Here is an 18,432-nt window from a genome sequence, read left to right as displayed (position 1 = left end):
TTTTGCAGCTCCAGCTTAATGGTGTTATTCATCCATTTAACTCCCACTTGATTTACTCTCCCAACTCACCATTACCTCCCTCAAACACTCCTTTACCACTTCCCATGCACTATCAACATCAAGTCCTTGCAGTTTTACATGCCATGGCACTGATCAAAACAATCGCCTAAGCTTGTCATACTTACCAGTCCAGTAATTCCACATATACCCTGTCTTAACTGAAAATTCCACACATTTAGGCACTTCTCAGGTCAAGACCATATGATCACTCTCACCAGTTGTGGCAAAGTGATCATATTCATTATAGACAAATTCTCTGATGCAATTACTAAATCGAGCACTCTGGAACCCCTAGTATATTCCATTACATGCTGCCTCAGGTAATTATCCCTTAGTAACTGCATAAAATCAATTTCCACCCTGCCATGTGTCTTCTCCTCCTTCCATTCCAGGTGAAGTTAAAATTCCCCCATAATAATTACCTGTCCTCCACTCAATGAGTCTATTTGCCAATGCATACTATCTCCATTGTATATTCCATCCCCTGGTCTATAGCAGCACCCAACTGTATGTTTTGTTCTGCTAGCCTCAATCTCATATCAGATAGCCTCAAATGTGCTGTTTTCACTGTCCTGCAGTGAAACCTCTATTCTCTTTGGCTGCAGTTCATTGGCTATCATCAATAACACTCCTCTCCCCATTCTGTTCTCTCCATCCTTCCTGAACACACTATACCCTTCACATTCTATCCCACTAACTATATCATCTTCTGTTAGCCATGTCTCACTAATGCCAATAATCTTTGGCCAGGATGAGCCAACCAAGGTCAAAAATTCCTCCTGCTTGTTCCTAAAGCTCCTGGCTTTAGTATACATAAAGTAAAAAGCCCCTAGTTCCACCCCTATCTTTACACCTTATACTAACTATTCCATTCTGATTTGTTACCATTAGTACTAACTCAAGCATATTATATACATTCTTACACCCAACTCCTTCACTGATGCCTGCATATTTACTCAACATCCCCCTCCCCCAAAAAAAGCTCTAGTTTCTCTGATTCTGCACATTCACTTTCACTTCATTCAACAACAGTTTTTCCAGTCTCCGAACACCAAATCCATTCAGATGCAAATCATCCTTCTTGTATAAGCCCTTTTACCCATCAAACTCGCTCCACAGACTCCACACCACTCCTCCTGCATAACCCATGCATTGAGTTCTTCGCTGTTATGGCCCTCCTTCTCAAATCTGCTGTCATACCGCGGCAACAGACTCACTATCTTAACTCTCTCTCACTCTTTTCTTTTGCTACTTCCAAATTCTTTCAAGTTCTCTCTCATGCCATACTTTTCTCCTTTTAAATCATTCATTCTGGGCACTACAATCATTTCTTTCACACTACTCTTTTGTGCTCTAATAGCCTCACTTACATCATTAATTTTTGCACCATAATTGGTGGGATTATGCTTGAAGAAACTGTTGAGGCTAAGGTTCTTGCAATGTTAGTAGATAGGAAGTTGAAGTTTAGGGGACATGTAGCAAAGATTGCAAATACAACTCAAAAGATAATTGCAATGCTGAAATGAACGTTCACATGTAAAGATAAGGATGTCCTTTTGCCTCTTTACAAGGCCTTGATAAGACTTCACTGGACTATCTTGTGCAGGTGTGGTCTACTGGTTTTCGTTGTGATTGATATATTAGAGAGAGTGCAGGAGAGAGTTAGAAATGATATCAGGATTATGGAATACTGATTATGAAGACAGAACAGATTCAGAACTTGTAGACTGCAGACACTGGCAAACTGGAGAAAGAGGGGTGATATGATTGAAACTTAAAAACTTCTGAAAGGATCATACAGGATTTCAATTGATGGAATTTTTCAATTTATGGAGGGTGAGTATAGGACAAGAGAGCATCCTTCAAAGCTGAGAATGAATGCTGCTAATTAGAGAGCGAGTGTGAAATTTGTCTCTCATAGGGTGGTGCGTGATTGGAATAGATTGCCATCGGATATTGTGAGTGCAAGCAGTGTGAATGAATTCAAGAATAAGTATGATAGCTGGTGTGTGTAGTATGTGTGGTCTCCCTTGATGAGTCCCTGATTCCCTGGAGGTCTCTCTCTTAATAATAATAATAATAATAATAATACAATGGGACAACCGCCCTTTTATCTCTCGTGATCAGTAGCCTCCTCAATATTTGCAGCAATTCTCTGAGTTGTCTTCACATCCTTTGCAGTATGCCCTCTAAATTTCTATTTTCTATCAATAATTATCCCATGATCTCTTCTTTCTCTGCTTCTAGTAAAATGCCACCAGGGGAGTATGAAACATTCCCAACTGTGAATCTGACAGTTTCAAAACTTGACATTTAGTTGAATTAATCTGATATCCCCATTCATTTGCCCATTATTCCAGCTTATTCAAATTCTCTTGAAGAGCCAAAACAGCACTATTAATAATGACTTTCACATCTCTCTGTAGTCCACTGACATATCATTGACATAACAAGTAATGGCTGCAGTACTGAACCATGTGGAACTCCACTTATAACCTTCCTACTTCCTGATATTGCTCCTTGTATATAACTATCTAATACTTGTCAGAAAGCCAGTTACCAATCCAATCCACTAACCTTAGAGTCAAACCCATTAATTGCATTTTAAAATTCAACTTATTCTGTGGCACCCTGTCAAATTCCTTTGCAAAATCTAGAAAAAAAAATGCTTTATTCTCATCCACTGCTCTTGTTACTCTATTGTAAAAGGCCAAAATAACTAAAAGCAGTGTCCTTGAACAATTCCATAAATAGTATTACCGCCATTTACGATTTCTGTATATGAGTTTTTACCAGTTTCTCCGAAATGTTAACAACTACAGAAAAAATACAAAGTGTCCCATAATTTGATTCTTCTGCTCTACGACCACCCTTATGGAATGGCACTATCCTACCCACCTTCCACTCTTCAAGAACTTGCCCTGTTGTAAAACTCTCAGTGAACAGCCAGGTTAATGGCACAGACAGTTCCACAGCATATCCCCTTAAAAGAAATGTCAAAATTCTATATATATACCCCCCCCCACCACCACCTTACTCATATCTATTTTTTTTTTAATGTCAAGTTTAATTTTAACTTTCCTAATTTAAAGTAATTATTCTAACACGTGTGTTAGAATAATTATTTTACTTAACATGTGTGTCTCCATAAATTATTCGCTGTGAATGCTGACCACCATGTAACCTTAAAAGAAAGAATATATTCTTCACTATGGATTACTCACGTCTAACATACTCACTGGGAATACATGCTCTCTATTCACTTCTAGCAATTCAATCTCTTTACCACTCCTTATTCCTCTAGGAAAAAAGCTTGCATTACCAGAATGGAATGCTTCATTAATTTAAGGCAATTTAGCATAGTTCAGCATTAAATTGCTGAAATATGTTATCTGCATGGGTCACATGATTTCATCTCCATGAAGGAAGGTAATCCATCCACAATCAATTTTACTTCTACTTGGCCCCATATCAGAAAAAGTCATTGAGATTCTCCTTGGATTGCAGCATCAGTCTCCTCTCATATTCTAATTTTCTCTCCTTATTATACTAGTCACCTTTGTAACCTGAGCCTTGTATTCCTCGCACAACTCTTCTCCGGCTCTCTCTTTATTATTATGCCTTTCATAATCTCTTTTTTGTCTGCAACCTATTTAATTTCTCTAGTGATCCATTTGACTTCAAATTGCTTTATCTTCTCACTGGAGGTATACTACATATTATTGCTTTCAACAATTTTTCCGTAAGTATCACCCACGCATTATTGACCCCTCTTTCTCCAGATTGCTTTATCCATTGTGCTGCTTCATGCTAGTTCCTAAGAATAGGATAGTTTCCTACCTTATAATTCCATATAAATTCCTTTCACTTTGATATGTCTACATGCCTATTCATCCTCCCCCAGGTTAGAATTTTAATGGAGTGAAACAACACTAGGAAAGGATTCAAAATAATATTTAGTTCTTCCAATATTTTGTCTGTTACAGATACGTTATAAGGGGGTTTCTTTGAGACTTGTGTTACAATAAGAGACTTTGTAACAATTCCTTTCCTAGTGCTGTTTCACTCCATTAAACTTCTAATGTTAGTTTCTCACAGCATTTAAGCCTTAACATGGTAAGGTCTAGGTCTACATGGAGGATGAATTATGGTCAGGACTACATGGTCACCCTCACCAACAGTGGACAAGTATAACATCTCAGTCACAATCAGATCCTCTGATGCTCTTACCATGTCCAAATCTCTTGTACCATATGTTCCCTCCATTACATGCTGACTATAATAGTTATCCTTCAAGATGTCTAAATTTCTGCTTCCTCAGTACTGTATGTTGCCTTTTCTGCAAAGTTAATATTGCTATAGTTGAAGTAAAGTACCCAATAAGGATTACTAGCTTTGCACTTGCCAAACTAATTTGCCTAAACATACCCCACTCATCACAATTTAAATTTCCTATAGCAACATCCCACTAAATATCTTACCCTGCAAACTTCTATTTTGCACCATATACTATCAAAGCTATTAAGGCCATTTCCACTCTAATTCTGTGCCCTTAAAAGACACAATTTATCTCTTATCATGAGTAACACTTCACTACTGCATGTACTTTCCCTATCCTGGTGAAATATGCTATACTGATTTATATCTCTGTTAGAACATCCTCCTCAGTTAACTAAGTTTCATTGATACCAACAATTTTTGGAGACAATCAATGCCATAGTGTATTTCCTTTATTCTTAATTCTACTATTATTTGTATACAGAAATACCAGTACCTTGCCAGTGTTAATACAGCTATTATCACTCTCTGCATATACCTTCTGGCTGTGCAATATAGTGTACACCCTCTCCTTTCTCAAGCCACTATCTCCCAGAGGCCATCCCTGCTATGTTCCACCCTTGCAATTCTAGTTTCCCTGATGTAAATCATTAATTTGTCTTTTTTGCTGTCTCTCCTGTTTCTTAACTTTCTTCTCTTCTTGCTCTGTCATGCCCTTCTCTCACATGTTCTCATTCTCCTTGCACTAACCAGCCTCCCAATCTCTTTATTCACCCTCCTCACCAGACAAAACATTTCCCTTTGCCACACTGCTCGAGGTTAAAATATAACCATATCTTGAACATTCTCTTATCCTTCTTATCACACTACTGATATCCACAAGCCAGCACTCGTCTATTTTTTAAAGGGCTATCTCTGCTGTTAAATCCCTAGATCAAAACACTTACGTCAACCAATGCTTCCCATTACCCACAAATGCACAGATACAAATTCCTCTTTCTGACCTGCCATATGTGTAGCAATCTACTAAACTGATGACTATGTTATAAATAATAGTGTCTTTAATGAGGGACCATATACAGCATTGGGCAGATGATGGTAATGTTATCATGGATTTGTTAAGGGGCACTCTTTCTTTAGTAATATGATTGCCTTTTATAATAAAGTGACAAGCAGTTGATGAGGGAAAGGCATATACTGCCACCATCATTTTTTTTTGGATTTTGCAAAGACATTTTACAGGATGCCACATGATTAGCTGATATTTACGTTGCAGCATATGAGTTTAGATGTCAGGTTAGTCAACTGGATTCAGGATTGCCTGTCTGATAGGTATCAGAGAGTTGTGTATGGTGGGCCAATATCAAGGAGGCAGAAGGTTAAAAGTGGGGTCCCACATAGCTCAGTACTAGGACCTGTATTGTTTAACCTTTATATCAATGACATTGTCAGCAGAATGCAGAGGGATATTCAGTTGTTTGCAGGTGATGTGAAACTGAGAAGTAATAGTGCAGATGTGGCAGTCCTGCAAGAGGATTTCAATAAAAACTGGAGAGATGGGCAAATGAATGTGGGTATCAGTTTAATGCAGCAAAATGGTAAAGGCTTAAGTTTGGGATACATCGATAGGAAACTGCATACTCGATTAGAGGAGCTGAACTGAAGGATGTAGGGGAGACAAGATCGGGGCATGATGATTGATATAAACCTGAAATTTGGGGAATATATTGCAAAGGTGGCGAAGGTAACCCAGAGGATTGCTGCAATACTGAGAAGGATGTTGACCTGCAGAGATAAAAGAGTTACCGTTCCATTGTATAAGACTCTGATCAGATTACACTTGGAGTATTGTTCTCAGATTTGGTCTCCAGGATTCCAAGTGGATAAATTAACTGTGAAAAGGGAACAGCAGGAAGGAGCGATGACAAGGGACCACCCCTGGAAGTTACAAAAGGAAGCTGTGAGCAAGAGAGTGAGGAGTGGTTTCTTTGCATGGAGGGTAGTTGAACTGTTGAATGCATTGCCTGATAGAGTGGTGAGAGCAAGAACAGTCAGTGAGTTCAAGGAGTGGTATGATAGACTTTGTGTTTCTTAGGAAGGACCTACCATGATGAGTCTTTTGACTCCATGGAGGCCTGAATAATAATAATAATAATAATAATAATAAATGGTGGCAGGCTGAGCTGGCAGCTACCATGATGGATACAATTGCAGTTGAATACAATGCAATGACATTGAATCGTATGAAATGAAAACACATCAGTTATACAAAAACTGTTGATTTTAATATTATGTAAGTTATTTTTTAAATTTAAATTTAAATTTGAAATTATAAATCAGATATATATGAATAATATGAATGATATGTATTTGGTTTTCACTTTCTATATTATTTCCCCAAATCATATAATTTTCATCTCAGTTTTTAAGAATTTTATCTAAATATCACCATCTATCTAATCTTCATATTATTCAGATATGTCTGATTTATTATTCTTTCAAATTGTAATTTAAAAAATAACTTAATATAATGTTGAAAGTTTATTAATATAATGTTGAAGGTTAAGGAGTTGCCAAATGGTGTGCCACCCTTTTATTAAATTACTCTGGATTTAGAGAAAGATGTTGAAAGTTTATTTTTCACTTGGTTAGACTATAATAAATTTAGTTTAATCCATTATCCAAGCGTGAGCAAAAAAGTTTGTACCTGAAAATATCTTCAGGACTGGGGTAAGGTAGTACAACACCTGGAAACTCGTAGCAAACGTGGAGCAAGCTATCATCACTCCTATCGCAGTATCTCCCATAATGCAAAACACATCTCCTTGCACACTGAAGAGACCTCAATAAAGGTCGAAATTAGTCTGGGTAGTGGCCCTTCCCTTAATGCATAACATTATACATATCCGCAAGGAGATGTGTTTTGCATTATGGGAGATACTGGGATAGGATTGATGGTATCTTGCTCCACCTTTGCTACGAGTTGCCCAGTGTTGTACTACCTTACCCCAGTCCTGAAGATATTTTCAGGCACAAACTTTGTTTGCTCACACTTGGATAAAGGATTAAACTAAATTTATTATAACTTAATATAATGTCCTGCTGTCTGATAATATAAAAAGTGGTTGTTTAAACAATAAAGCTTAGCTTTTATTAACATCTAACATTCTAGCAGCCATGTGAAACTCATGTTTCAAAATATTCCAGATATTGTTTTTGATTTCATTTAACAAATAAAATTCAAAATCCTGTAACATGATATTTCATATATATTTCTGTATCATATAAAGTCTCTGGTACATCAACAAATTTTGAAATATAGATTTTGTCTAAAGTTCCATGTTTTCTTATTCCACCTCAGGTGATGACCAAAAAAGATTGAAAGATTAGCTAGATTTTTCTTGGAAATAAAATGAAAACACAAAGGAAATCCTTCCTCGGGGTTAAAAGAATAACATAAGATGTGAGATTGTTAAAAATTCTCTCTTATGTCAAAATTTTTTGCTTGCTCATTATTTTGAAATATATATTGGTTAAGAAATTGTCATGTTTACTGCTACAATAAAACTTCTTTGTTTTGTTTATGTCTATAGTATTCAGGATGAAGGAACATTATTCACTATGCACATCTACTCAACTAAGAAGACTGTCGTTTCCTTTCTTTTCTTTCATGCTGTTGTTTGTTTGTTGTTTGTTTCATAGTACATAAAAATGAATCCTGTGTGTTTTACAAGAAAAGGTCCGCTTACATTTGACAGTTTCTCATGTTCTTCCTCTCCCCCACAGGAATGTACACCACAGTGCTTATTTGCCCATATTTCCTAGTGTGAACATCCCACTAGGAATGTATTTTAGAATTTTTATTCTAAAATACAATTTAAATATGATTAAGCTACTTTTGTTAATAGAAATGTGCTAAATTGTATGAACCTTTTTTAAATTTGAATTCCTGCTGGGTGAGTGTTATTTTACTTAAATCACTAGGTACATAGATAGCTGAATGGTGAAACTACACCTCACTTGCCTGAGTTAAAATGTTATGGTTTTAGTTATATTTGTGATAGTAGGAAGAAGAACTGCTTGGTCTTTCTTAGGAATGACAGTTACTCAATATAAGGAGAAGGTAGTAGAATTTCTTCTATCAACTTGCATTCCTTTCCCACCTCCTGCAAAATAAGCTAATCAGATTACATGTAATTACATGTACAGCAGTGGTGTAGCTAGAGGAGGGGGGGGGGGGATCTTCCCCGGGCAGCACTTTGAACCTTTTTGAACTTTTACAGTTAATTCTAAAATACAGTCTCGAGAACTCATTTCCAAATGTTGTAATACTGCTGCGAATTTTCCTCACGATTGCTGTAAGTGTTGCTAGTTGTGAGAGGAATTTTTCTAAATAAAACTGATTAAGAATTACCTACATTACTATGAAATAGACTTCGCCAATGTCATCGACAATTTTTCTACAGAAAAGCAAGAAATATAACATTTTAGGATGTTGAAATTAAAGTTTTACTTTAAAAATAAACACAGTGTTTTAATTTATTTCCCTATACATCGTTTTGACTTTTTGTAGTATTTTTGGTGTGTATTGAGAGGGGCGGAAAACTCAGGGACTGCCCCAGCTTGCAGAAGCTCTAGCTACACCACTGATGTACAGTGCTAACCACCTTTTGCAAAATAAGGTATCAGAATAAGTATTTCATTATAACAAGCCACTAGGTCTAATACTAAAAGAGAATCATTTTTAATATTATACTGTACTTGCAGAAATGAGCAATGTAATGAAATAAAACATTCTTAATTACAGTTTAAGTGCTTAAATTTTCAACCTTTATTTGGAAACTGTTTACAAAGAATAGAATTACAAGAAAAGACTAGTATAATATAAATATTATAAATGTTAGTGTCAATTAAATTACCTAATTAAGCATTCATTACTTTCATTACACATTTTTCTTTTTTTTGTGTTTTATAAAAGTCAATGGAAGTTTTGCACAATGAAGGGGAGGAAGTCGTTTTTTTGTATCGGATCACTAATGGGAATGCCAATGGAAGTTTTGCTCATCATGTGGCTTTACAGGCTGGTATTTCTGATCAGGTCGTTCAAAGAGGAATTCAGGTATATTATTATTATGATTATTATTGGTAATATTGCTTTTTTTTTTGCTGCAAATAGTATTGCATTATTTTTTATCTGGTTAAGGGTTACACAAAGAATCATTAAATTTACACTGTCAAATTGATGAATCTAGTTATTATATGCATATTGTTGTTGTTGTCGAGTCCATTGAAGAGCTTCTAGATATGACCATGGATTTGTAGAACTGCTTTGGCAATGTTTTGAACTTTGATGGAGTCAAGCTTTTCTCTAGGGTTATTGTCAATTTTCTGTAGAGCGGCATCAATTGCTGGATAAGAATAGATATGAGCAGGTGTTAGTTCAAATTCCTGGATAGTTCTTTTATGTTTCATAGCTCCTGCTACCATCTGGCTGTATTTTCATGCCTTTAAAATGTTCCGTCCTTAGTCTGGTGGTGATTGTGGTTATTTCTCTATTTTCATTAATTTCACTGATTTCATTCTTCTTCTTAATAGTTTGTTTTACCAATCTTATTTTGTCAACAGAGTTAGCATAAGTTGGTGGGTGTAATTTTTAAGGTAAGTACCTTGCTTCTTTGGCTAGTCTGTCTGCTCTTTCATTGCTTTCAATATTTACATGGACTCATATCCATTGCAGTTTGCAGTTCTTATTTTACAAATTTAAAGTTGTTAGTAGTTCATGAGTTTCCTGTGTGAGTTTTGTTTTTCCAGTTTTTAATGCCTCAAGTGCAGATTTTGAGTTGCTGTAGATGGTTATTCTTTCTGTGATGTTTATTACTGGATTAGAGAGATAGAACTTCAGAGCTGCTTGCATGGCTGTTAATTCACAAGTGAAGTTTGAAGCTATTTTGCCAGCTGTGGTTTTGATTTGCATTTCCTCACCTCCAGGTAGAGTTAGAAAAACCCCTGATCCTTTTTGGTTGAGTGCTTCATCAGATGATCCATCAGTGTAGGCAGTGACATGGTTTAGATTAGATTATTTAAGTGATGTATAGTGTCAAGTTATTTTCTTTTATCTTCATGCTGTGAATCCTTTTTTGAACAAGGTTCAAGTAGATTTAAGTTTATCATTATGTTTTTTTTTTTTTGGTAGAATAGAGGAAAAGAATGGCTCTTTGCTTATTTCAGCGTACAAGTGCCCTAAGTCAGTCTATTTTCTAATTTCATGATCATATTGTAAAGTAGATGATCTCTTTAGTCTAGATTTTCTTGTCCAGGCATTGAGAGTCCTGAGTGAAATGTGATCCTGTTGTTGACTCCTGATTCTCTGGCCAGCCTTGCTGGCCAAGTGGTTAGCGTGTGCACTCTCCAGTTAAGAGGCTGCAGGTTCGAATCCCGCCATGGGCATGGATATTTTGATTGTGTGTGGAAATCACCACCACTAGTCGGCAGTAGATGGCATTGGTGTAGTTGTGGTCAGTTGGTGGATTGTGAGTGGTGGAAGCAGAGTTGTAGAGTAGATGCCCTCTCTCGATGTCTTTGGACTCCCTGGAGGTGAAAAATAATAATAATAATAATAATTCTGTTAGTGAATTTAACTGTGCAGTTTTGTTCTGTCTTCTAGTATGTGAAGCCCACACTCTTGTTGAGCTTTTAAATTATTCGTGGATGAGACTGTGCTTATAATAATTTTTGCTGCTCTTGATTGTACTCTGTCAAGTTTTTCTTTTGAGCTAGTAGAAGCTGGAGCCAGATTGATGACACATATTCCATATTGGGTCATATGAGTGCTGTATATGTAGTTTTGAGTGTCTTCGGTTTTGCACCCCACTTTGTTCCACAAAGCCTTTTGATGATATTAAGCTTTTTAAGAAACTTTATTAGATATATTTGTAATATGATTTGTAAATCTCGGTTCAGTATCTAGGATTAGGCCTAAGTATTTTGGAGACTGTTTTTTTCTATTTTGGTATTATATATTTTAATTTGAGGGTTGTAATTGTGTCTGTTTTTTCTATAAGTGAAGATGCTCAGTTTTGTTTTTTCTGGGTTTATCTGTAATTTAAGTTCTTTTGCCCATCTTTCTAAGCCTTTTATTGAATTATTTAAGACTTTTTCAGATTGTTGAGGATTACTGCTTGTGTGCCAGATTGCTATATCATCTGCATAGCATGCTATTTTTGTGTCATTTATTATGTGAGAACGGATATTGTTCGTATACATGAGAAATAGGAATGGGCTTAAAACAGAACCTTGTGGGACTCCAGCCCAAGTTCAATGCATATTGGATGCATCCAGGCATAGACCATTAACTTTTACTTTCATTTTTCTTCTTTTTTGCAAAATCTGAAATCCAAATTAATGCGTTCCCCCTTATTCTAGTATCGTATGCAATTTTTATTAACTTTTGCCCCCCAAACACAATCAAAGGCTGCTGTGAGATCCAAGAATATTGCTGTTGTCTTCTTTGGTGGTTTTTCTTGAAAGCCATTGATGACCGATTGACAAAGATAAAATAGTTGATCTTCTGTACTGTGTTGAGACCTGCATGCAGCTTGGTAGAAGTTGATCTTATTATTTTCTAAGAGCCAGTTCATGTCTGGTATATTATTATTATTATTATCCAGGTCTCCATGGAGTCAAATGACTCATGGTGGGAGGTCATTTTTAGGAAATGCAAAGTCTATCATACCACTCCTTGAACCCATTAACCATCCCCACTCCAACCACTCTCTCAGGCAATGCATTCCAAGGTTCAACCACCCTCCACATAAAGAAACCACTCCTCAAACTCTTGCGCACAGCCTCCTTTCATGGCCGTTGTCATTGCTCCCCCCCCCTTCCACCAAGTGAAAGAACTCCCCAGTGTCAACCCTGTAACTACCTCTCAACAGTTTAAAAGTCTCGATCATATCACCTCTCCTTCTTCTATCCACCAAACTCTGCTGTCCACATTCCCTCAGTCAATCCTCATAACTCATATTGTACAGTCCTGAAACCATCTTTGTTATTTTCCACAGTCAATTTATCCCCTTCAAATCCTGGGGACCAAATCTGAGGACAATAGTCTAAGTGTGGTCTGATCAGGGCCTTATACAACAGAATGATAACTCTTTTATCTCTGTAGGTCAGCATCCTTCTCAGTATTGCAGCAATCCTCTGAGTTACCCTCACCATCTTTGCAATATGCTCCCTGAATTTCAGTTTTCTATCAATCATCACCCCAAGATCTCTTGTCTCCCCTACCTCCTCCAGTACAGCTCCTCCAATCGAGTACGCATTCTTCCATCAATGGATCCCAAACCTCAAGACTTTGCATTTTGCTGCATTGAACCGACAATCCCATTTATTTGCTCATCTGTCTAGTTTATTCAAATCCTCTTGCAGGGCTGCCACATCTGCACTATTACTGATAACCCTTCCCAAGTTTACATTATCCACAAACAACTGAATGTCCCCTTGCAATCAATTGACAATATCATTGATGTAAAGATTGAACAATACAGGTCCCAGTACTGAGCCCTGTGGAACCACACTTGTAACCTTCTGCTTCCTTGATATTGCCCCCATCATACACAACTCTCTGATACCTATCAGTCAGCCAATCCTGAATCCATTTGACTAACCCAACATTTAAACCCATGTGCTGCAACTTAAATATCAGCTTATCATGAGGCACCCTGTCAAACACCTTTGCAAAATAAAAAAAAAATGGCAGTATATGTCTTTCCTCCCATCAACTGCTCTTGTCACTTTATTATAAAAGACAATCATATTACTAAAGCAAGAGTGTCCCTTAACAAATCCATGTTGATTCTCACAGATAACATTACCCTCATCTACCCAATGTCGTATATAGTCCCTCACTAATTTCTCCAAGACTTTAACAATTACTGATGACACACAAACAGGCCTATAATTAGACACTTCCAGTCTGCTACTGCCCTTATGCAGCGGCACTATCTTACCTTCCTTCCATTCCCTGGGTATCTTTCCTTCAGCCAGAATTTTATTGAAAAGCCAGGTCAGTTCTTTAGCACATTCTCTCAAAACTCGTGGTGAAATACCATCCAGTCCAACAGCTTTATTGGTATCCAGCGTACTCAGTATTTGGAACACACTCTCCTCTTGCACCTCTAAACCCTGATCCTGCCCTATCCCTCCAGGATGAAATACTCCAATAAAGTGCTCATTGAACAACTCCATTGTCCTCTACATCAGTCACTCTATTTTCCCATTTTTATCCTGCAATGTCATTCTTCCACAATCGTTTCTCTGCCTACTGGCCACATAGCTAAAAAATTCCCTAGGATTTTCTGTGGATCTTAGTGCCAATCTTGAAATTATCTCATATTCCGGTTTTGCTTTCTTCACCATTCTGGTCACTCTCCTGGCCTGCGTCTTATATTCTTCATGTATCTGTCCTCCACCCCTCTTCTTGTATATCTTCCATAATCTCTTTTTCAAGTGCAGTTCCTGTTTGATATCGTTTGTCATCCACTTTACACCAAATTATGTCCGCTTCTTCACCCGTGGAATACAGCTTACTATTGCTGCTAACAAATATTCTTTCACAATTTCCCAAGCACTAATAATATCCTGGCCTTCCAATTCTGCCCTCCATGGAACTGCCCCTAGTTGATACCTAAGACTACTATAATCACCTGTTATAATTCCACATACGTTCCCTTCTCTATGATACACCTGCATGTCTGTTCATCTTCCAAGTCTAAACCACATGGTCACTCTCTCCAACTGATGAGAGAAATGTCATCTACTTATTATCAGCTCTTCTGATGCTATGACCAAATCCAAATATCTGTGTGTGTGTGTGTGTGTGTGTGTGTGTGTGTGTGTGTGTGTGTTCTTTCATTTAGTTTACAGAGAGTTCTAGTCAAAGCTATTGGTCTGTAGCTTTTACAGTCACTAGGATTTTTGTTAGGTTTTAGTAAGAGTATAATGACTGATGTATTCCAGATTTTATTTTTGGTAGTTTACGTGTATTCCAGGAAGTGTTAAATATCTTCAGAAGACAGTTTTGGGCTATTTTTCCCATGTTTTTAATCATATGGCTAAAGATAAGATCAATAGATCAATTCTGGGTGATTTGTCAGGGTCAATTTGACTAATTGCTGTTTCTTATTCTGTCATTGTGAGGTCCTGAGTAAAGATGTCTTCAGAAGGATAGGTTCTGGATTGTATTAGCAGATGTTTTGCAATTTTTCTGCACTTTTTGTCTTCTTTGTTGTATTGCAGCTTGCTTGCTTGCATTAGAGTAATGTTTGGCTAGTATATTTGCCATATGTTTGTTTGCTGCTGCTGTATTAATTCCTGAGGAGGCTGTGTTCAAAAAGTGATCAGTATCTGGAAGTGTTGTGTTATTTAATAATCTGATGATATTCCAGTGTTGTGAGTCTTTTCTTAGGTCTAGTCTATTTGCAGAATTCTTCCCACTTTCTTTAGAAATTTCATCTTCTATGTTTTGAGTTAATGCTATTAACTTCTTTCTGTTGTCTTCTGTATTATTTTCTGGTACACCCAATTCCATGAAGAGCATCTGTTCTGATCAGAAACATACTACCACATCTGGGGTAGTCGATGAATCGAGACCTGCATTCCAGGATCTCAATGAGAAATATTATATGCATATCTCCTCTTAAAATCTAAAGATGTTTAGGATGAACCTCCATAGTTTTTTTTAGAAGATATGATTTTCTTTGCTCAGTGTAAGCTCCCATCCTGCTTATTAAACACCTGAAGTGGCTGGAAAAACTATCTTTAGTCTGTAGATCAGGATTTTCAAATTATCTTTAGCCCATTCAAAGAGTACTAAAGATTTGAAACCTGTAACACATTAAAATGTGCCATATACATATAATCTTACATAGTTAGGAATTAATCTCACACGAGGGATTACAAACTTTTAATATACCATTACCTTGTGTGGGTATATGGTTAAGGAGGAAAAACTGTTACAATATCTGTCATACCACTGTCATTCTCTGAATATGCTATTATCCTTTCACAGGCTATCATATTCTTGTCCACCCATCCCTGAATTCTGCTGTTAACCAGCTTTATCCAATACCTTAAATCCACTACCTCTGAGATAACTGATCAATATAATTTGCTGTCTCTGTCTTAGAACTTCATATATGTAATTAGAACTACTTTACCCTTCTTCAACTCACTTGGTATCTTGCCAGAGCTGAGATTTGTGGTCAGTAGTACTGCCAGTTCTCGTGCACCTTCTCATAACATGTTCTAGTATTGTGGCCAACCAATTGCAGTATTATGTCAGTATATATTTATTCCCACTGAGATTTTGTAATATTCTTTCAGTTCATCTAACATCAATCTTAGTCATGTCTGTCACTGCAACATCTCATTCTGGATAATAATGATCATTGTCATCCACAATCAGAAAGCAATCACTCAAATAATTCAATTATTTCTTCGTCTCCAATCACCTTCCTACCATCTGCATTCATTAAAATTATCATCAAATAATCATTCTTCCTTTTACTTTTCACATAGTGAAAGAACTGTTTGGGATTGCCTTTGAATTGCTTGGCTAATTTCTTTTCAAAATCTGATTTTGCTTTCCTTACCATGTTAGTCATCCTTCTTGCATATGCCTTGTACTGCTCATAAGATTGCTGATGGTTTGTCTCTCCTCTATTTATATTCCCTCCAGAACAGTTTTTACAGCTTTCATTTAATAATGCTATTGTCCTAGGTTTCTGTAAACAAAGAATGCCAAGAATCTGCCAGGTTGGACCTTATCCAGGATGAATTTCCTCCTGATATCTCAGTCAACTTTCCATACATCATGAACTAAGGCTACTGTTATTTTCTTTTCTAAAGTGAATTAGATACTGGGATAGTATAGCCAAATAATAGGCTCATGTGAGGTGGAGTTTAGAGCTTTTGAGAGAAAGAGAAAGCAGAAACCAATGATTGTTCACTCTAAATTAAGGGGATAAAAATCCCTTATTATTTTACAGCCAGTATGTGAAACTCTAATCGAAAACTACGATCTAAATCTAAGAGTTTCATGCTGAAGAACTATCAGCAAATCCAAGCGTAAGTGACCACTTAGTAGTACAACACCAAGGCAACTCGAAGCAAAGGTGGAGCAAGCTCCCTCACTATCCTTGATATTTTCTCATAATGTAAAAACACACAACTCCTAGGAGATGTAATACTGCTTTACATTATGAGGAGAGGTCACTACCCACACCGATTTCAACCTTTTTTGAGGTCTCATCAGTGAGTAGCTAGACCTGAGTGATATCAAAGTTTAAGTTAAAAGAACTTGCATACCTTCACTATACGAATGCCAGAAAGGTATGCCCCATATATTATATTATATTATAACTAAGATGAAAAGCCAAACGGCTGTTTTTTCTGGCAAAGTTAATTAAATTAAGGGGATAAAAATCTCTTATTATTTTACAGCCAGTATGCGAAACTCTAAGATCGAAAACTACGATCTAAGAGTTTCGTGCCAAAGAACTATCGGCGAATCCAAGCATAAGTGACCACCTGGTAGTACAACACCCAGGCAACTCGAAGCAAAGGTGGAGCAAACTCCCTCACTATCCTTGATATTTAATTAACTTCACCAGAAAAAATAGCCGTTTGGCTTTTCATCTTAGTTATGATTGTTCACTTTTTTTTATTTGTAAAATTAGCCTGAATTCATGGTGAACAGAAAGTTGGCTGACATAGCAGGTGAAAATTCATCTTGGATAAAGTCAAAGGTGTTTTTTAATGGAACAATGGCAGATAGAACTGACCATATCAGTGTGATGGATGATGAGGTTTGCTAAACAGGACTTAAAGTGAGCAATTTTTTTGTGTGTGGATAGGTATTGCCAGTATATTGGGATACTAGAAAAGCATTTTGGCTTAGTATTTGGCAAATTTGTGCGGGGGGGGGGGGGGAAAGTGAATCAGTGCCATTTACAATGGCACATATCACACGTGGATTTTTGGTAGCTATGTATCTGGGAGGAAGTTCTGGAATTGTATAATTTTAATTTATTAATAATTTCTGAATGGAAGAAGGTGCATTTAAGTTGTCTGTGAAGGGTTTGATCTGTATGTTGGTAGCATCAAAGTCCAAAGGATGATAGATAGAACGATCTTTAAGTAGATAGTTTACTTTACTTTTATAATCATGGTGGTTTAAGACTAAAGCATTTTCTTTATCCACTTTCATAGCTGCTGTTGTTTTGTTATTCTTCAATTCTAGTAATGCCTCAAATTCCTTGTGAGAAAGGTTGCCTTTAGACAGTTTTGCCTGTGTTACAATGTTGGATATATCCAGTCTAATATTGTTTAAATATTGGTAGAAAAGCTGTAGATACTTCACTCAGTCTGGATCATAGTATCATTTGACAGTATATTTCTGAGTAAGAGTGTAGTTATGGCTGTGCCTCAAGGTACTAGACTTCTGGTTTCACAGTGAAAGAAGATTCACTACAATGTTTTCTTGTAGCTGTTGAGATTTGGATGCAGCGTTTTTTAGGATTGGACAAATTTGTTGATCTTCCAACTCTTTATTTTTTGGAATTCTGTAGCTGCTGAAGCATTGGAGATAACTATGAGCAGAACCGGCGCTAGGGTCTTTGGCACCCGCATGCAATTTCTATCTAAGCACCCCTGTAACAATCCGGGTGTGTGATTCTTTCACGATAATAAAAATTTAAATTATTTGAAATTTCTTAAATAAATTTTGACAGAACAGCCACACGTTGGTTTGCTAAATGCAACGAACCAGGGGTGTTGACTAGGCAGGATAATCGTTAAAAATCCGAATATTCAAAAAATTCTTAAAAGTTAATGCAAATTTTGACAAAGCCAATTCACTTTAATCGTTGAATATAGTGATTATATTCGGGCTTTCTCACCGACCCAAATTGCTAACGAAATTAAAATGAATTTTAATTAAAGGAATTTGGAATTCTGTAGCTGCTGAAGCATTTTTTAAACTTTAGTTCAAATAAATTAAAATTTATTTGAACTAAAGTTTAAAAAATTCTTTCA

General features: G+C 36.6%; 1 protein-coding gene across 1 annotated transcript in view; it reads left to right on the top strand.

Moving 5' to 3' along the window:
- The window catches only part of LOC150101203 (mutS protein homolog 5-like), a 194,114-nt gene extending 176,901 nt beyond the window's left edge, over positions 1-17,213 (top strand). The window contains exon 15 of the mRNA XM_090402188.1: positions 17,076-17,213. Coding sequence (XP_090258314.1) covers positions 17,076-17,213 — 138 coding nt within the window. The remainder of the gene's footprint in view (positions 1-17,075) is intronic.
- Positions 17,214-18,432: the final 1,219 nt, after the last annotated feature.

This window comes from Typopeltis vanoorti, chromosome 12 (assembly GCF_054136105.1).
Source record: "Typopeltis vanoorti isolate ZY-2024b chromosome 12, IOZ_Tvanoo_1.0, whole genome shotgun sequence".
NCBI lineage: Eukaryota > Metazoa > Arthropoda > Arachnida > Uropygi > Thelyphonidae > Typopeltis > Typopeltis vanoorti.
Note: the sequence above shows the minus strand (reverse complement) of the source record. Positions and strands in the feature narration are given on the sequence as shown.